The sequence below is a fragment of the Cibotium barometz genome, chromosome 39, assembly GCF_041138505.1.
Source record: "Cibotium barometz isolate CiBa-2024 chromosome 39, ASM4113850v1, whole genome shotgun sequence".
NCBI lineage: Eukaryota > Viridiplantae > Streptophyta > Polypodiopsida > Cyatheales > Cibotiaceae > Cibotium > Cibotium barometz.
The window spans coordinates 33,039,282-33,060,937 of record NC_141084.1 but is presented as its reverse complement, the minus strand read 5'-3'; the positions used below and the strand labels follow the sequence as shown (position 1 = coordinate 33,060,937).

General features: G+C 40.9%; 1 protein-coding gene and 1 long non-coding RNA gene across 2 annotated transcripts; both read left to right on the top strand.

The window, feature by feature from the left end:
* The first annotated feature begins 2,274 nt into the window (after positions 1-2,274).
* LOC147616002 (uncharacterized) lies at positions 2,275-3,022 on the top strand. The gene is made up of 3 exons (XR_015262595.1): positions 2,275-2,373; positions 2,465-2,614; positions 2,697-3,022. It is a non-coding gene; the product is annotated as an uncharacterized LOC147616002 (long non-coding RNA).
* Positions 3,023-6,144: 3,122 nt separating this feature from the next.
* Positions 6,145-10,233, top strand: LOC147616001 (uncharacterized). The gene is made up of 6 exons (XM_086778628.1): positions 6,145-6,472; positions 6,604-6,699; positions 6,834-7,010; positions 7,098-7,541; positions 7,642-7,755; positions 9,222-10,233. Exons 1-6 carry the CDS (start codon positions 6,170-6,172, stop codon positions 10,017-10,019), a joined length of 1,932 nt encoding a protein of 643 aa, XP_086634754.1. The 5' UTR covers positions 6,145-6,169; the 3' UTR covers positions 10,020-10,233.
* Positions 10,234-21,656: the final 11,423 nt, after the last annotated feature.

Here is a 21,656-nt window from a genome sequence, read left to right as displayed (position 1 = left end):
GTCGATGAAGCCTTATAAAGATGCTCTTGTTCCATATCATCGTCGTCCATACCTTTGGGATCATCCTTAAAAAGATTCCGCATCATATCATCAAGCACCTCCTCTTCCACAACTTCGTGGGGTGCAGGGCTATTGTCGTCCCTTTCCCACTCATCTCTAACAATAGATCCCGAAGCTCCAGCATCATCTCGTCGACGCTTTACGTGCTCTCGTCGCGCGTAGGGTACCATGTTAGGGTGTGGTACTGCATCCTGCTTCAATTTATCAAATTATATGTTACAACTCTATTAATTTAATTTGGATACCATGAGTCATTTGAATACCATCAATTTACATCTACTCACCTCTAAACCTGTTTGATTCCATTCTCCATACATGGAGATGTGATTCAAGGTGATTCGACGTGCTCGTACAATGCATCCTTGACATCGATTACACATACATTTGATCCGTTGTCCCAACCACACATCGCGATTACGATGACGCATTGTCTCATCTTCTCCAGAACTGCTTGAAGAGGTTGATGACATCCTGTGTACAAATCAGAAAACACAAAATCATTATATGTTTTTAATGAAAGCACAAAATCGCGTGTATTGACGCGGCTATCTCCTGAAAATTGCGTGTATTAACGCGGCTACTTCCTAAAAATCGCGTGTATTCACGCGGGTAATGTCTGCAAAACGCGTGTATAAACGTAGCTAAAATCACATACACGCGAATATACCTGCGTTTATACACGCGAATATAAACGCGGCAGTATGTTTAAACTAAAAATAGCCCGCCTTCCCCAAATATAGATTTTGAACTAAGAAATCAACAGTGCGCCTGTTTTCGCCTCTTCCAACAGCAAGGAGGGAGCAGAGAAGGAGCAGAGAAAGGAGCACACACACGGGAGAAGGAGGGAGCAGAGAAGGAGCAGAGAAGACTCACTTTTTCAGAGGTGAGTCACTTTGTCCTGTGCCTTGTCTCTTTTGTCAGATTTGTTTACTTTGCTCTTTGCTCTTTGGGTTTGTCTTTTTGCACACGATTGGGTTTGTCTTTTTGCATCCTAACAGGGGCGACAATGGCTGGTCCTTTTATAAGGACATTCTGTCTTTGTCGGGGGGTCGGTCTTTTCGAGAAATTTTTTTCGCAGGTCGCGTGTAAGAACGCGTGTAGAAGCGCGTGTAACCTGTCTGCAAAGTATGTTCACGCGCATATACACGCGTTTTTGGACGGGTGTATACACGCGTTTTTTGACGGGTGTATACACGCGTTTCTGCAGACAGAAAACTGCGGCGTTTCAGATTTCTCTTGACTTGAATGATTTAATTTGTGTGAGTCAAGAGACAGCCCATGATGTACATGAAGATGTTTGTTGCAGGTTCTTTATGGATATTCCAGGTTCTTCATCCGATCCATTTGCGTACAGCAATTGGTTGATGGAGATGATGAATCACTTTGGGCGCCAACCTGGTCCGGTTGAGCTTACAGAGTATATGTATGCCCATCCCCCTCCTTCCCTGCCTGGTGTCTATACCCCTACCGCGAGTATCCAGGGCACTCCAGTGCCGTCTATTCCTCCGAGTCCGACGAGACGGCATGCAGCTTCTCCTCTTCCACGTCCACCGAGGAGACATACCTCGTCCCAGACACACTCACGTACACCCTCACAGCCACCATCACATGCTCCCTCAGAGCCACCGTCACGTCAGGGCTCACAGCCACCGTCACGTAGACAATCCCCAAGTCGTGACTCCACCCGCAGCAGTAGGAAGAGTGGGAGCAGTGGAGGATGCGGCGGGTGCTTTGGTGGGGGAGGTGGGGGAGGTGGGGGAGGTAGTAGAGCACGCGGTGAGAGAGGAGATAGAGGGAGAAGAGTTAGAGGAGACAGTTTGGAAGAGGAGGAGATGAGAGAGATGGAGAGAGTGGTTTGCTATGATGTGACGGATAGGGGCGGGATAGTGATGGATGCGAGGGGGAGGGAGGTAATGGAGTACATGCGTGGGGTAGTATCAAACTCATATAGAAATTGTTTTATTAAATTTAAAGATGGGAGGTGATAGAGGCTGTACATAGTCGGTACCCCAATCCCCCACATGCTACATTCTCGGATGTATGGGGAAGGACGCGAATAAGGGAGATCTTAAGTAATAAAAGATCTCACCTTAAAAAACTCGCGTACGATGACCGGCTAAATGTAGCTGCGGGTGGCTATCCTGCCGAGAAACCTGCCACACTGCGCACAAACGCGAGTGGAAGCAGGCAAAGAAACGAGCAGAGGGTGGCGTGAAGAGCAGGCAGCATGTGGAGGCACGACGGATCCAGATGGAGACCGTTGGATCTTTGCATTTCGGATCTGGCGGCGTCGAGTCATGGGAGGCAGAGTTCGTAAGTATCCTGCCACTTTATTTGATTGTTTACTTAATTCATTGATTCTATGATTGTTTTAATCTTACAAATTGTGTTGATTATGATACAGCGACGACGGGTTATGGGGAGGAAGCCCACAACCCACGATACTGCGTATGCTCGCCGGCATAGCAGACGTGACACGTGGGCCATCTTCAGAGCCGAGGGACGTATTACGGACGCGCAGTTTGAGTTGGCCATGAGACCATACGGTCGACAGGTACTTGAAAATTCGTAACGAATGGTTTTGGTTTATTGAATTGCATATATATATACTTATATACTATATATTACTTGAACAGGCACAAGCTGCTCTGATGATTCACCGGCCGCCGCTGCAGAGGGTGGACGTGAGCACTACTCCTCGGACATTCCGACCGATGTGAGCTCATCTGAGCATGGGGGGAGCACCGAGTCATCATCTGGGTCTGAGTAGCACTCAGACTTGTAGTATCACATTCCATATTGAGGATGTGATTGTATATATTTTTTTGTAAACTCAAGCCATGGGCTACTTCGAGATATGGACTCCCTTGTATACATGTATGAAATTTTGATAGTAATATTGAATTGATTGATCGATAGTATTACATTCATGTCTGTCTTGAATCGTGTAATGACAATGTATGCATTCATGTCGTTCTTGTCTTAATCTCCCTCGTGCATATGTTCTTCGTGGATGGTCTAATGGGATGGTCTAATGCACCAAAAACCCTAAACCAGAGAGTGCTATTGGGTGCTGGGTGGAAGGAACAGTATTCAGGCACCAAATAGCACTGTCTGGATTTTTTTTTTGGCTCTCTGTTCGCGTGTATAAACGCGTCAAAACTGCTAAAACTCGCGTGTATATGCGCGGCTACCCTGGAAATTACGCGTGTATTAATGCGTAAAAACTGGCAATCACGCGTGTATCAGTGCATCTAAATTAAACAAACGCGTGTATCGACGCAGGTATAAACGCGTCTGGTATATTGGAACTGAACAGGATGCGGCTATACACCCGTGTATAAGCGCGTCTAATTTAAGAAAACACGTTTATAGCCGTGTGTATAAATGCGTCTGTGTAAAAAACACGGCTACGCACCCGTGTATACGCGCGTCTGAGTTTTACTATACACGCGGTTTTACACGCATGTCTCTGGCCGCGATGATACACGCGCTGATACACGGGCCCGCTACTTTTTTTCACAAGTCATTTTTAGCGGCTAAGAGCGCGGGTATGAGCCCGATCCCTTGTAGTGTTTTCTTCATATGAGAGAGAGAGAGAGTGACTGCAGAGAGAAAAGGAGAGACTAGAGAGAGAGAGAGAGAGAGAGTGGTGCACACCTCGATTTGACTGATATGTTTGATTGATGTGAGAACAATGCCTTTTTGTAGGTATAAAACCTTATCTTATGACTCAACACAATCTCACACACACACATGTAGGTATAAAACCCTATCTTATGACTCAACACAATGTTGCCACATGGCACACTTATCTTATCTCCTCATAAGAGGTGGTCCACATGCATACACACACAAATAACACATACAAGGGTTGTATCATATGGATGACGCTCTGAATATCCTAGTAAACCCCCCTTCGGAGCGAAGATGGTGAGACCCAACCCGAAAGAAAGACACTGCCTTCTAACCCCATCACATGTTGTGTCGGAGTCAACTCATTACTCACACCTCCCTTGTATATAATGCGACCCAGGTAGCAAGGCTAACACTTCAACACCCCTTGGCTCCTAACTCATCATCAAGGCCCTTGTTACATAGAGGAAAGGAAAACACATGTACAAACAAAGATACAACCAGATTCTCGAGGGAATACTACTCGGGGCAGAGAACCCTACACCCATAAAGGAAACTAGAATACCCACTCACATCATCTACCTCATCGAGGGAAACTTGAAACAACCATTCAAAAAAAAAATTAAATCTCAAAAGGCCCAATAGTAGTTAATATTTACTCTAGTACAAAGTGTACATAAAGAAAGTGATGTGCTTTCTGAACACCCAAGTGATAGTGGTTGTTTGCATGGGATTTTTGATCAACATTTGGAGCCTTTTCGGCCAACCCCATTGTCCACTCTTTGTAAATCTCGCCATAAAACCTGCCCATATTTCCTTTGAAGCTCTGAAACCAAGGTGTAAGCCAATGCGTGAAAAAAAAACATTTTTTTCAACCAATCATAATGAAGATAATGCTTGAAAGTAACTAGAATCTAGTAGAGAAAATGTGAGGTTTATAAGTAAAATGTGTGATTTTTACTCCTTTAAAATATGACATTGGCAAAATTATAGGTTTTTCAAGCATTAGTCTCGGCTCCAAAACAAAATTGGAACATGGAATCATTTTTTGGTTATATACACGCGTGGGAAGCAACAAACGACCTACATGTGACACACAAGAAATGGCGTGTTTTACCCCTCTCACCAATATTGTTTGGGAGAAAATCTTTATCGAACATTTTATTAATCTTTTTCTTTTCACCATGGATTAAAGAGAAATTTGTAAATTTGTAGCTTTTCACCATGGATTAAAGAGAAGTTTGTAGCTTTGAAGAAGCATTCTCTTCATATTTCAATCTTATTATGAATATATCTTTTAAAAAAGAAAATGAAATTTTCCTCCTTCCATCAATTTGAGAAGCCTTTTTGAAGATTGAACAAGTTCTAGGCTAAATGAACTTGTCTTTTCCCAAACCGCGAGAGTCATCGTATATATTTATCCAAGAAAATAGTGAAAAAAACATGAGTCTATGGTAAAAGGGAAAATATTATAGAGAATCCATTTTTCTCTTTGTCATGGTCATTTAGCCCACGTTAACCCATCAACTATTTTTTAAAATTTCTTTCGTTGACCTGTGAACACCAAACTCACTCATGACTCTACCGAACCCAACTTACCAAATCGCTAGTGTGACAATGCAAAAACAACCATCGGGGTTGGGACATTTTGCTAGAATGGCCTTCCTGACCAGCCTTCACAACCGCCACTTTGCACCCTATCTCCCAAGTTCTTATGCTCCCCCACGTCCCCTCTCTCTTCTTATCGTTTTTCTCCCAAGTTCTTATGCTCCCCCTCTTCTTTTGTGTCTTTCCGTGGACATCTAGCCCATTGATCAACTACTTTTGAAAGTTTCTTTTGTTGATGTGTCATCACAAAATTCCACTCGTGATTCTTAGCTAACTTGAGAGTGTAAAATGGCCATTAGATGGACCATTTTGTTAGTATGTTCTTCTCCTCCGCCACGATGCACTCTTATCTCCAAGTTCTTATCGTCCCCCGGGTCCCACCCTCTTTCTCTTTTTTTCTTTCTTCACTTTTCTTTCCTCTTGATTTCCTCCCTTCTTTTCTTTCTTCCTAGATGAAGAACGTTTTTCCTCTCTTTCTCTCTCCTCTCTCTAACACGAGTTTTGTCTTAGCGCCACGATACATCTGTTTTCATCCAAGTTAATGCAAGGAAGAAACATGGTGTACGCAATACCTCGACACTTTCATCCTTTATGTACTACGTACATTACAAGGAACGGCGTGAAGAAATTTAAGGAAAGAGGGCGTAGAAAGGATGATGCTAAGGGGGAATTTTAATAAAAAGGAACGCAACGTGTTACGTAGTCAAAGAAGGCGGTCCCTGCAGTGGAAAAAAGGGGTTGCGTGGCGTTGACTAAAAGCACTCGGCACTCAGGTGTGCGGACGCACGTCTGGTATAAAACAACGAGCTTGCATTCTTTTATACACTTCGGTATCTTTTTCTTGTTCCTCCTTAAAACTCCTTGCATGAACGGTTCTCTGCAACTCCTCCCGCCTCCCCCTCTCTTGCACCCTTTCCTCTCCCTCGAACACTCCCGCAAGACGCCCTTGCCCAGTATGATCCCCGCGCGTTCACCAGCCGGGCGCCCCGCCCGCTCCTTTGACCTCTCCATCACGCTTCAAGAAGAGGACCCCGAGGCCGACCTCAACCATCCCGGACAGTCCCCAGCTCTGGCCACTACCGCCGCCACCCGTGATCACTTCCCTGACCACCCTGCTCCAGCCAACAGCGCCCATCAATCAAGTCCTCTTGTGGAGAAAAATCTTCTCGTAAAATTCTTACCGCTTGAACTTCGTGTATTATTAATTGAAACGGCAATGTAATTAACCTTAATTTTTCCATCTATTGCTATGAGTATATGGTGTCGAGCATTGATTATATGTATCGAGCCTTACTTCAGGCCAGTCATGTGGGTAGCACTGACATTGAGCATCCGATCAGACCCCTTCTTGCCCATCAGATCAAAGGCTTTGACACCAGAGCTACAGTTAATCAGGTAAGCTTTACATGTCCCATGATTCCTCTATCCATGTCTGCGTTTGAGAAAATCTCGAGATTCCTCTATGCATGTGTTCTAGTTGTTGGACAGATTTTTGTGTAATAATTATAACAAACTGCATATACTCGCAGATGGGTGTTCTTCAGCAGGAATTAAAAAGAATAAGCGATGAGAATGAAAGGCTCAAGCTCACTCTGATGGACGTGACTGGCAATTACAAACGTTTGCAGCTGCACTTGATGAGTCTGTTACAGCAGCAACAAAAAACCCAGCACGATCAGCTCATTAACGCTGCCATAAATTTACCGGTATTGAATTTAATCAGAAAACGTAGGAAAAACGCACCAACGTTGTGTATGTAGCAGTAAGCTTACGATGGATTGTGTTCTGATCAGTCTACCCAGCAAGAGCCTGCACATATAGTTACGAATCGCGGCGCTGCCTCCTCTACGGAGAAAGGAGAAGAGGCCCCCGTTGAAAGCACCTCAGACTCTATTACCTCTGCTGGGACGGAGAGTGACGTTGCAAAGAGGAACTCCCGCAATCAGAAACGCAATATTCTTAATTTGGATCTCTTGAGCTCACCCAAGAGAGCAAAATCAATGGAGGAGATGAACGAGGCCACTAAGGGTCCGGAACATACTCAGTCACCAGAGGAGATGAACGAGGCCACTAAGGGTCTGGAACGTACTCCGTCACCGGATCCGCAAGAGGCTGCCGGAATTCCTACCGCGAATCTAGATACGAATTCGGTGCCCAAGCCGACAGTTGATCAGCAGAGTGATGCAATGGTGCGAAAGGCTCGGGTTTCAGTTCGTGCGAGATCCGATGCACCGATGGTAATTAAAAGCACCAACAAACAGCTGATTAAACTTTTAAACTCTTGAAATTACCATTAGATTAAGCATGTTTAAAATTCCTTTCTAAATCTGTGTGCAGTTGAATGACGGTTGTCAATGGAGGAAGTATGGACAGAAAATAGCTAAAGGCAATCCTTGCCCACGGGCTTATTATCGTTGCACGATGGCTCCAGGATGCTCAGTTCGGAAGCAGGTAAACTAGGCAATTAACTAAGGCATCTGTCACTCATTTTTTTTAAATCATGAATCAAAATGCTCACTGCTTATAAGTGCAAACTACAACCCCTCAAAGAGGTCTCTTTGAACAAGTACAGAGAACTCTCAAGTGAGTTCTTTTAAATTAAAAAACAAAAAACAATAAGAAGGGTGACCGTTCTTCAGGTGTGCAATGACGCTGCTCCATCCGATTCAAGCAAGCATTTGTCACTTGTTAGTGCTTAGGGCAGTAATTGAGTACGCTAAGGTAGTAATTGATAACGCTAAGTGACAAGGCCATTGATTTGGCTTTACCTAGTGAACTCGAGCAGGGGGTTTTCGAGATATATATAAACTAATTACTTGGGGGTTTTCGAGAGATATATATATTTTTAAACTAATTACTTCACGTAATTCTACTTGAGGATGATGTATGTATTTTTGAAATTTCTGAAGACGTAGGGTAAGGTTCACTATTTCAAAATCTACCATAGCAACGAGCTTTCTAAAAGTATTCATAAAACTTTTTATTTTTGAAATTTTCAGAGTTCTTTTTTCCACATAAACTTATGTTTTTTTTTTCATTTAGTATGTGTTTTTATATACAAACAAGCAGCTTCTAGCAACTAAGGTTTAAGGTGGAAAGCATCGAACTTGGAAAGTAATCAACTAGTACTCATTATTAGAATTAGGGCATTTGATTTGACAAGCCTAGGGTATAGAGGACAATAATTTAAGGGCGGGGGTCTAGTCGTATTGTGGAAGTTCAAAAAGTACATAAATTATGCACAAGTTTGTTTATATATGGAAAGAATTATTCAAAAAGCACACAAAGGTGTCACTAGGCTCTAGCTGCTGGAGTGGTCTACCTTAGGCCATTTTACCCACCTAAAAGAATGGACCAGGGTTTGAACCCTAACATATGTGGTGTGCGTGAGTAGAGTGAGTAGCACAAAGCTTTGCATTGCATCTCTCGAAAAAAGAGGCTTCTAGAAAAAAAAACACACCAAAGAGTCCCTAGTATGGAAAGAAAAAAAAATACATTTGTGGTGTGCATGAGTGGCGCAATGCTTGTAAAAAAGAGGCTTCTAGAAAAAAAAACACACCAAAGAGTCCCTAGTATGGAAAGAAAAAAAAATACATTTGTGGTGTGCATGAGTGGCGCAATGCTTGTAAAAAAGGGCTTCTTACTTTTTTTAAAAAGCACACAAAGAGCGAGAGATAGAGAGACAAAAGCACACAAAGAGCGAGAGATAGAGAGACAAAAGAGAGAGAAGCACCCCCAAAAATTAGAGAGGGTCTTTAGGAGAGAGGACGCAACGACTTCTCAGAAATATAGGATTTTATCAAGGTTGATTTGTACAAGATTTTGTCAATGTTAGCTATTGGACCTTGTGAAGATTGAAAGTCGGATCTGACTTTGACCCCGGATTTTTTTTCATTTTGTATTTTTAAAATTACCAGGTGCAACGGTGCGCTGAGGATACCGCCATACTTATCACAACGTACGAGGGAAATCACAACCATGCGCTACCTCCAGTAGCAACAGCGATGGCGACCACCACCTCGGCTGCAGCGTCCATGCTTTTGGCGGGCTCTACAACAAGCGCAGAGCTGTCTTCCATGGGCGCTGCCAACTACTTTGCAAGCCGCATTCTGCCGGCCTCAGCATGCATGTCGGCATCAGCCCCATTCTCCACCATCACCTTAGACCTAACAAACCATAACGTCTCTACAACGCAATTCAACCTTCAACAACAGTTGGCCAATTGCATGCAGCAGGCTGCGGCCTTTGCTCTACCCTTCGCAAGCAATGCAATCTTGCCCGGTGCACCTTCTATGCAAGCTTTGGGCAGCTCCCATCTCCTGCAAGCCTTTGCCCCTCCCTCCATGGATTTCCCCTTCTCCATAAACTCTAACCACCACCAAGAGATTGCGAATCAAAGTCTCTACCAACATGGCTTAATTGCGGCCAATTTAGCCGGCAACCACCTCGCCCGTCCTAACCCTATCCCCAACCCTAACCCTAACCTCCTTGAGAGCGTCAGTGCCGCAACTGCTGCTATCACATCTGATCCTAACTTCACCGCCGCCTTGGCTGCGGCCATCACTTCAATACTCAGCCAACCTAAAGCAGTGAGTGGCTTGGGTGAAGCAGTCCAAGCACCGGGCCTTTCCATGCCGACTACTATGTCATGTGGCACTACACGTTACCCGACAGGTCGTGCTAGCTTTCCAGGCTTCCCTCATAGAGGAGACTAGTATTACTTCCTTTTCTTTAACACGAACACACAAAGCCTAACACAGTAACACGAGACCCTAACCCTGTAAATTTGTGACCCGTCACCCTGACCCTGACCCTGTAAATTTGTGACCCGTCACCCTGACCCTGACCCTGTAAATTTGTGACTCGAGGCATTCTTTTATTGTAGAACCCTCAAATAAAATACTGATCAATTACATTTTCTTCACACAAGTTCAGCTCTTAAGGTTTACCTTAGATTTTTTAATTTAGTTTCATGAAAGGGGTTCTTCACGTTTGTATTGATTTTTTTAAATTTAGTTTCATGAAAGGGGTTCTTCACGTTTGTATTGATTTTTTTTTAAAAGACATTAAGATGAAACTGACGGTAGGAATCTCTCAAAATTAGACATCTGCGGTTTTTTTTTTCTTAGTCGTTACTTTCTTTACCTTTAAACGCAGCACACACACATCTTTTTCCACAAAAAGAAAAAAGAAAAAAAAAGAAGAATAAGATTCAAATGCATTAGGGTTATACTCACGTATACTTGAGAGATCGCTCTATAACGAGCCTTTATTTTTTTCAAAAGAAAAAAGAAAAAAAAGAAGAATAAGATTCAAATGCATTAGGGTTATACTCACGTATACTTGAGAGATCGCTCTATAACGAGCCTTTAGTTTTTTCAAAAGAAAGTCACACTCGCAAACCTGATGGAGCAACTTAGATACCATGTTTCCAAACATCTAATTATTAACAAAGTAGTGCACACATTAGGAGTAGAATGCACAAAAAAAAAAAAGAATGTATTTGCTTATTTTCTAATCTATCAACTAACAAAAAGAGATTTGAGGTGGACCAATTATTTCAAGAACATGAGGGCTCTAATAATGCTTTGACAATGCCATATAAATGAAAAACCCTTTTTTTTAATAAAGTTTACATTTATTATACACTACAACAAAACGGAGGTATTACCACGCTAGTAGCTAGGCAACTTTGTGGTATTTTCATAGGCTTTGAAAATTGTGGCCCGTTGGGCCAAAACTGCGCCAATAGTAGGCTTGTCTTGCTTGAAACCGCAGTGCATGTCCAAGGGGATCCCCCTGTTTTTTTACTTGTACATGTACAAGTATGCAAGTGAAGATGGAGGTAACAAATTTACAAGATTGAGGCCAAAGTATAGATAAATTAAAGATAACTATTTTGCATAAAGTTGAGGCCAAAATATAGACTGTATTACTTAATCATTTTGGCAAAGTAATTCTCAAATTATAGCAAAACTTATTATAGGCAAAGCAAAAAGACAAGAACATAATAAGGTGCATAAGCACTAAGCCCAGGTAGTAGGGCTACATCAAGATGATCATCATGAATGGGCCATTCCTTGTCATCTTTTTCTCCTTCCTCGTTGACGTCAAGAAATACCTCATCCTCTCCAGAACCGCTAATAGCTCCATGGAGTTTCTCTTTGTTGTTGGTAATGACTCCGTCCTGGCCCCTCAAGCAACCATTACCAAGTCTCATTGTTTGCATGTGGTAGTGTAGATAATCCACTTCCTACCTTGTAGGGTGATATGACCAACAATCATTTCCTGCCAAGAAAAAGGGAATAAATATAAACATTATGAGAAGTAATTATAATTATTCTCAATTGAGGGATTCTCAACAAGGACTTACAAAGAGGCCCTTCTAACAATCCTTCCCACCCAACCCCCAATGCATTGAGCCAAAAGTATCCATTTTTGAGTGGTGGGCTGATTTCTATTCTTTCCACTCCTTTTTCTCCCTTGCATCTTGGATGCACTTTCTCTAGTCCTTGCTTGTGCACCCATAAGGTGGTGTGGGTGTGATCTCTTGTTCGAACCCAATCCTCAGAGACCCGCTCATCAATAGGGTTGGGGGATATCTCATTTAGACACCAGTGGATATACCCCAAAATATCTACCTAGGCAAGACCCTCCCCCACCTCTACTACCCCTAGACTAACGCGAATACGAATGTGTAGGGGTTTGAAGAGGAGTAGTGTGGGCACACTAGGGATAATAGAGGAAAACGGAATATGTCATTTTTAGACACCTCTGCATCTACCACAAAATATCCACCTAGGCAAGACCCTCCCCCACCTCTACTACCCCTAGAATGACACGAATCCAAATGTGTAGGGGTTTAAAGAGGAGTAGTGCGGGTGCTAGGGATAATAGAGGAAAATAGAGTTTGATGGGCAGTTTGAATTGGTCGATAGAGTGGGTGTTTAAGGTAGTGATAGTGTTTCTCGTCCAAAATGAGTAGCAACACTTGGGCCATATTAGCTAGACAATCATTGGCTAACTTCTTTGAATGTGGCCCTTACATTAACAAAAGTGGTGAGGGTTGGGTCACTGCCACATGGAATAAGTGGTGAGCTTGAGGTCTCGCAATATCCCTATATACATAACATAGAGCGAGGGTAAGAACATGGCAAGAAATGAAAAACCTCATCGCATTAAAGCTAAAATGGCAAGAACAACTTAGAAACAAACCTCATCGCGTCTACATCTCCCCACCTTGGCCACATTAATGAAATAAGAGAAAAGAACCACATTCTACATTGGAAAAGAGATACCATTAGGAAACCATTGAATCACATAAGTTTTATGTATATGTCTTAATGCATAAGCTTTATGCATATGGATTTATGCAAAAAAAGCTTTATGTTTATGGCTTAATATATATACATTAAGGTTATGCATAAAACTTAATTATAAATCTTATGTATAAGTACAAGCTTTATGCATAAAGCTTTACACATAAGCTTTTAATGCATATATTAAGCCATAATTATGCTTATACATAAGCTTTATGCATAAGCTTTTAATGCATATATTAAGCCATAATTATGCTTATACATAAGCTTTATGTATAAGATTAATGCATATATATTAAGCCATAATTATACTTATGCATAAGCTTTATGCTTAAGATTTATACTTAAGCTTTATGCATAAGATTTATTCTTAAGCTTTACACATAAGCTTAACACTAGTTTGGTAGCTCAACAAGACATAAATATGTCTTTTCAGGGGTTTGCTAAGAAATTCATATCTTGTGAATGGAAATGAAATTTTAGCATTTCTCTTCTAAGTCATGTCTTCATGAATGTGGCAAACCTTAGAAAAAGATTAAAATGATAAAAATAATCTTAAATATAATTTCCATAAGTAGAGGTATATCTAGTATTATAATCCACCGAATTTACAAAGTAGATTCCTACATGCAATTAAAAAATGATCTTGACTCATTATAAACTTCTCCTAAACTTACATAGTATTTAGGAGATGAGAGATATTTTCCATGAAAGAAAAATTTATTGCATTAATCATTAATTCATTTAAATTTATTTCTTACGAACTCTTTTTAGTTGTTGAGTCTTTGACACCCAAAATACGACAATAGTGTGAGCTTATATGGTGATTTACTTTAAATATACTAATAAATCAATGTACCCACTAAAGCAATCGGTCAAGAATACATATCTAAATATTTCAATTTACTTAGAAGACAAGGTGATGGTCTCAACTTTCAAAATTGCATTGATAACAAAACATCGTATATGAACCCTTGCTTATATTTGGATCGTGTAGTGAGAAACTTATCAAAATAGTGTTTATTATCATATAAAATGACTAATTATTCCACTTAAAGCCATATGAGATGTTTAAAAATGCATGCAATAGTCTCTTACTCTATAGTAATAAATATGGTTCAAAATTTATAAACTTTTATCTAGAACAAAGTGCCTAAAAGGATAGGTGTATATGTGATTAGTTCTCACAAAGTACACCAGCAAAACATAACATTGTATATAACATGTGTGCAAGATTTGGTCCTAGTCTATGTTTGTTTGATTAGCTTTAAAAATCCTCAAAGTTAATTTTTTTAACGATAGCTAAATACCTTAGACCTAAATTTTGGAGTTCTAATTGATTTTTGAGCCTAAGATGAACTTTATTACACCATATGTATATGTTTGTGAAGCAATGCATATCCAAAAACTTTGAAAAACAATGACAAATTGGCTAATTAAAGCCTTTGATCCAAATATAGTCCAAATAGCTCTACATTATTGAAAAGATGCAGGGGAGAAGAGAGCTTGAGCTCTTGTAAGCACACACACACTCACACAAACCCTACAAGAGAACACACAAGGTGAGAGACTAAAAAATCTTCTTCTTCTTCACACAACAAAAGAGATCTACAAAGAAGATAAAGTGACTAACACACATGATAGAGTATATACAAGCAGTCCATAACATTGTGAACACTCTAAGAGGAGTGGGTAGGTGTGGACTAGTCGGTGTAGTCTAGCTCTGTAGAGTCTCTGGTGAAGATATGTCGGTGCTAGCTACCAAACCCACCAGTGATGTAAATGTCGAACGGTCATGCAGGTGCCTCGTGAATGTCAGCTTCTGTTAAGCTGCTGAACGGTCATGTAGATGCCTTGTGAGTGTCAGCTCATATTGAGCTTGACATCTCAACACTCCCCCTCAAGTTCAACTCCAACTCATGAAGTGATGTAAATGTCGAACGGTCATGCAGGTGCCTCGTGAATGTCAGATCATGTTAAGCTGCTGAACGGTCATGCAGACGCCTTGTGAGTGTCAGTTGATTGAGGTGAATTTATTAGTTTTTATGTTTTTTATATATTTTTGTATGTGTGTACGTTTTAATTGACTGCCTTATGTGTGTTTTCTATATGGATACTTATTGACTGTAGGTTGATATGGAGCTACAGGCTGATGTAATCAAGGAGCTAGAAATACAGCATGCTTTGCTTGTAGAGATGCTTAGTAGAGTCGAAGCGGGCCAGCAAGTGTGCCTCTTCCCATCTCCACCTTCTCTGGTCTCCCACACCATAGACAACCTTATTATAGTAGGAAAGTGTGTTGGGTGTGGGCAGGGTTTCAGCGTCAACGAAACCCTTATGTTGGTGGTACTTCCATGCAAGCACACATATCACTCAATGTGCTTTGCATCATTATGCACTCTTAGGGATCGATGTATATTTTCCTATTGTACTATGGTTATTCTACGTAGTGCTCATTTGAGTGTGGTTTGGAGAGCAGGTAAAGACCTTTGTTTCATTTTTACATGTATATAATTTGTCACCAATATGCTAGTTAACACTCACATGTATGGTAGTTGATAGGATCTAGTATGCTAGTTAACAGTCACTAACATGCTAGTCAATAGTCACCTATGTTAATTAGCACTCAACATTTCCTAGTTAGTAGTCACCTATTCAATAGTCACTAACATGCTAGTCAATAGTCACCTATGTTAATTAGCACTCAACATTTCCTAGTTAGTAGTCACCTATTCAATAGTATGCTAGTCAATAGTCACCTATATGCTAATTTTTAGTCCTCAGTATGCTAGTTAACACTTACCAGTATGCTTGTTTAATAGTGCCAAGTATGCTTGTTAACAGTCACCTGTTAACAAGCATGATAGTTAATAATGCCTAGTATGCTTGTTAATAGTCACCTATTAACAACCATAATAGTTAACAGTGCCTAATATGCTAGTTTATAGTCCTCACTATGCTAGTTTATAGTCCTCACTATGCTATTTTCTAGTCCCCTAATATGCTAGTTTATAGTCCTCACTATGCTATTTTCTAGTCCCCAGTATGCTAGTTAACACTTATCAGTATGCTAGTTAACAATGCCCACTATGCTTGTTAACAATCACCTGTTAACAAGCATGATAGTTAATAGTACCCAGTATGCCTAGAGACAACACTTCCTAGTATGCTTGTTAACAATTTCCAACATATTATTTAACAACCACCTGTTCACTAGCATGCTAGCCAACAACCACCCATGTTAGCTATAGCAATTAAATATGTTTAGTTAACAGTCACCTGTTCATTAGCATGCTAGTCAACAGTCAGCTATGTTAGTTAGCACTCGAGTATGTTTTGTTAACAATCACATGTTCACTAGTATTTGACTAGGTCTGTTAGTTAGCACTCAAGTATATTTTGTTAACAACTAGTATTTGACTAGGTCTGTTAGTTAGCACTCATATGTAGATAGCACCCATACGCTAGTGCAGTCAACTACTCCCTAGACTCATATGTTAGATACCAAATACTTTCTAATTTGTACTTATGTTTTCCAGTTGGTTTGTCTATTTTTGTAGCTCCATTCACATGCAGCTCATCAAGACGAGAACAAATGCCCAAAATATGTTTTCATGTGGGAAAATGGAGAGTAGCGTAACAGCGGGTCATATGCACATGCAGGATAAGGGTGGTGAAAACAATGACTCTTCTGCAGATTTGGCCAATTTGAAGTATGCTACTGATAGTGTCAGTGTTGACATATGCCCTATTTACAACATGTCAAATTTGGAGAAAAAAGGTGACAAACAGGACTTGAGTTATAGTGAGACACAAGAGTTGGAGGAGGAAAAGATACAAGATGAATCAGACCATCTCCAAGAGGATGCACTACCATCTGCCCCATATGAATAAATTGTTGATGTCCTAGAGTTGGAAAGTCAAGGGTATGATCCAAAGATTGTGAATGTAGGAGATGACTCTCCCTTGGGTCACCTTGAAGGTCAAATTGCAAGGAAGAAGGGTCGTGAGCACATGGTGAGCCGAGCATCTCCTGCAAAGAAATGGAAGGTAACAGCAGGTACAACAAAATCCCATAAACCAAAATCACCTAGTGTAAAAGTTGGCAAAACTCGTGCATGTAAGAAACTATGAGGTTACAAGGCTAGGTCTTTCTTTTGTCCATCGTAGTAGTTGCACACCTCATGGAGGCGGTGTATTTTGTAGTTCTCAAAGTTATATTGGAACTATGTTTTGTAAACCAACGATATAATAAAAAATGTCATTTTTTAATCCGTGAGATCCAATTTTCTATATGAGTGCCTAAGTAGTACAACTTTGTTTGCAGGATACTTTGTTCTAGTGATGTAGGGGTCCCCATGTTTATGTATTGCAGTTGACTTGTCAGTGGGGGGTTTAATGCATGTTCTTTGGGTGCCTCAAGTTTTGTGTTTGGATGCAAGTTTTCAAGCCTACAATTAGTTTAGTGAGGTGTTTACACATCTAAACATACCGATCATAGTTGATGATGAACAGTTAAAGACATTGTTGGCCCCTGGGTCACAGCCAGTAGTAAAAAAATGAAAACAAAGGAAAAGAAAATAGGTAGTAAGGAAAGTGGAAGAAATAGTGATTGATCGAGTGCTACCTGAGCAGTAGCATGTGAAGAGCCAGATTTGAACCAGAAACCAGCTTTAGAGGAGAATGATCGTAGAGCATTGATACTAGATCTTAATGGTGTGCTATTGTGCCATGTTAGGGAAGGTGAATACATCCCAAGGTATACAACACGGATGAAAGAGGTGACATATGCCCCTGGAGAGCGAGTATTTATCCATGAGGGAGCCTCTGCATTTTTGCTATGGTGCATGGAGAACTTCACTGTGTTTATATGGAGTTGTGCGAGGTCAAAGAATGTAAGCAGGCTGCTAAGGGCAGCATTTCCAGAGTCTGCAACCAAATTAGCAAGCCAAATTTTGTCCTTTCGCAAAAGTTCCTAGAACAGAAAAGCTGATTTTTTATAAGTGCCTGTTTGATTTCTGGAGCCACTACAAGTAATTTAACGATTCGAACATTTTAATAGTTGATGATTCAGCTCACAAGTGTTTCAAAAACCCACGTCACTGTTGTTTAATCATTCTAAAGCTTGTAGACGTGGAAATGTCAGAAATCGTAGGGTTCTTAATGACAAGATTCTTAATTGGATTTGGCATTGGTTGCTTGCAAAGAACCGTCTAGAGCATGCAATCGCCAATCTTATGTGTACACCCTTGGATAAAGAGAGCCTGGAAGTGTTTTACATGGTAACCAAAAAGTAGCTTTAGAGGGATTTTGTAAATTTGTGGCCCAATATATAATCAATACTTCTTTTCACCTCTTGCGGCCTTTTCGAGGGGCTTTTGTAAAATTTTGGCCCAATATGTAATCATTACAATGAATATACATTCAAAGAATGTGTAGTCTATTAAAGTGTGTATAAACTCAAATGTACAGTTTATGAAAGAGTGTTGTTTGTTCAAATGAGTCACTTGTTGATTAGTTACAACAGTCACCTATTCTCTCTAGCCTTAGTCAATATGTTTAGTTAATAGTCACTTGTATGCTAGTTAATAGTTATCAGTGCTAGTTAACAGTCCCTAGTATGCTAGTTAATAGTCACGTGTATGCTAGCTAATAGTTACTACTGGTTGTTACCTGGTATGCTAGTTAATAGTCACGTGTATGCTAGCTAATAGTTACTACTGGTTGTTAGCAATCCCTGGTAAGCTAGTTAACAGTTAGCAGTATGCTAGTTAACAATCCCTGGTGTGGTAGTTAACAGTATACCAATCTTCTTTTCACTGGGAAAACAAAGAGGCACCTATTCTGTTTTGTGTAGTTAGTTAGTTAACAGTCTTCTGTATGCTAGCTAAAAGTTACCAGTATGCTAGTTAACAGTCACCTATATGCTAGTTAACAGTTACTAATATGTGTGTTAATAGTCACCTTTCCACTAGCATGCTGTCAACAATACCTATGTTAGTTAACAATATACCAGCCTTCTGTTCTCTGTCAAAACAAAGAGGCACCTATTCTATTCTCTCTAGTCAGTTAACAGTCACTTGTATGCTAGTTGATAGTTACCAGTATGCTAGTTAATAATTCCTAGTATTCTAGTTAACAGTCCATTAGAATTTTTTGGACTCAAAGAGGGCCTCTTGGATTAACTTTTGATTAGGAATGGACCAATAGGAAGAGGGCTGGGTGCACATTTTTGACTTCTTTGACCCTAGGGGGCCTAGGCTTTGGTTTGCTAATGGGGCCTAATTACTACTCTTGTCTCCTTACCTCTTGGGTGGCCCAAACTTAGAGGTCCCCCACCTAGAATTACGCAAATTAAAAACCCTAAAAATTAAAAATTTTTAATTTTTTCCCAAAAGTGTGTTTTCCCTCTCAAACTTCCCCCAACATACTCTAGGTTTGGAAAGCTCATTTTGATCCTTTTTCTTTCTCTTCTAAGCTCTCCATTGCTACAAAAACTCCATACCTCTCAAGCTTTCCCTCCTTCTCAAGCTCCCTCTCCCTCTTTCCTCCTTTTCTAAGCTCCCTCTCTCTCTTTCTTCCTTTTCTAAGCTCTCCATTGCTGCAGAAACTCCATCCCTCTCAAGCTCTCCCTCCTTCTCAAGCTCCCTCCCTCTCAATCTCCCTCTCTCTCTCTCTCTCTCTCTCTCTCTCAAGCTCCCCCCCTCTCTCTCTCTCTCTCTCTCTCTCTCTCTCTCTCAAGCTCCCTCCCTCTCTCTCTCTGTCGCTCTCTCAATCTCCCTCCCTCTCTCTCTCTCTCAAGCTCCCTCCCTCTCATTCTCCCTTTCTCTCTCTCTCTCAAGCTCCCTCCCTCTCCATTGTTGCAGAAACTCAATCCCTCTTTAGTCTACTCTAGGTTCTGGAAGCCTATTCTCAAACTCTAACCCTCTTTTAAGCTTTCCATTGCTGCACTGAAAACCCAAAACTTTCTCTCCTCTCCACTCCTATGTTGTAAAACAAGCTTTTTTTTTCCCTTCTCTTTTGTTACCACCATGGCCTCTTTCCAGTAATGTGAGAAGACCTAGGGAGAAGGTGGAAGAGCTTGTGTTGCATAACACAAGAGATGAGAATGGAGTTTGGGCTCCAACAAGATTCAAGGTTGGGGCTTGGGTCTACATGCAACCCAGCTCTAAGGGACCACATCAAGTGCATCAACTGGGGAATATGCTACATCATTGGAAGGGGCGGCTCAAAGTAGGAGATGTAAATAGGGAGGTAAAGTGGAATTGTGAACCTATCCCAAAGTCATGCTTTGTGCATGCCATTCATGCTCATAACCCATGGGATTCTACAGGACTTGCCATTAGACATTTAGCTTGCTTTTGTGATGCATGTATGCATGATTGTTGGAATAGATGGGTCAACAAAGCACATGTTCCTTCCTAGGATTATCATATTTTGCAACCCTTGCCTGATTCCAAACCCCTTCTTGATGACGAAGATGTTAAATTTGCAGCAATGTGATGAGCTATGGTGGATCAAATGCTAGAATCAACATCATTAGAAAAGAGATTAGATGATAATTAAGACATGATTAGTGAGAAATTAATTGATAGCTTAATGTAGGCATGGATAATAAAAAACCAACAAATTCTCATTAGGCCAATGCCTCAATTTATAGGGTTTACATTCAAGCATCTAATCCCACTAATTTCTCCTTAATTCACTCCACCTCTTTTGCTTGATTCTCTCCACCTCTTCATAGAATATCTCCACACCTCCTAAATCTCCTCATGCTACCCTTTATTCTCTCCCAGTAGATACTTCTCACCTTTTCATAGCTTCTCTCACATTTACAGATTCTCTTTTACAGCCTCTTGCTAAGGGCTTATTCCCGCACACACCCTATTCACTTGTATATTTCAACACCTCCCCTCAAGTGAATACTCCTAGCACACCTTGACCCTATACCAAGTTTCCCTCGTACTTGATAGTCCGCGAGACCAGTGCCTTAAGTCCCTAAACTCATAGTCTTTCACACTCTCTCTCTCTATGTGTCCAAGGCTACTACAAGTGCCCATGACCTTGACTAAAGTGCTCACATATACATCTACCACATGGCCTACATCATCGGTAGCTCAGAGGTGGTTTTACTCTATTGGGGCAGGTTACATTGGGTTGTGGGGTTTCTCTCTCTCTCTCTCTCTCTTATCTACTAATCGTAATTAGCTAAGTAATTAGCAAGATAATGGGCTCATAAGATTAATGGATTCTAGGCTAGCATCTGATACCATGTTGAATTTTCAGCAGTGATGAGCTATGGTGGACAAATGCTAGAATCAACATCATTAGAAAAGAGATTAGATGATAATTAAGATGTGATTAGTGAGTAATTAACTGAGAGCTTAATGTAGGTATGGATAATCAAAAACCAACAAATTCTCATCAGGCCAATGCCTTAATTTATAGGGTTTACATCCAAGCATCTAATCCCACTAATTTCTCCTTGATTCACTCCATCTCTTTTGCTTGATTCTCTCCACCTCTTCCTAGAATATCTCCACACCTCCTAAATCTCCTCATGCTACCCTTTATTCTCTCCCAGTAGATACTTCTCACCTTTTCACAGCTTCTCTTACATTTACAGATTCTCTTTTACAGCCTCTTGCTAAGGGCTTGTTCCCGCACACACCCTATTCACTTGTATATTTCAACACCTCCCCTCAAGTGAATACTCCTAGCACACCTCGACCCTATACAAGTTTCCCTCTTACTTGATAGTCCGCGACCAGTGCCTCAAGTCCCTAAACTCATAGTCCTTGACACTCTCTCTCTATGTGTCCAAGGCTACTACAAGTGTGTGACCTTGACTAAAGTGCTCACACATACATCTACCACATGGCCTACATCATCGGTGGCTCAGAGGTGGTTTTACTCTTTTGGGGTAGGTTACATTGGGTTGTGGGGTCTCTCTCTCTCTCTCTTAGAAAAGATGATCTGACTCCACTTCCCTTAGGAATCTCCATGAAGTTTACCGATGTCGTTCCTTCTCCA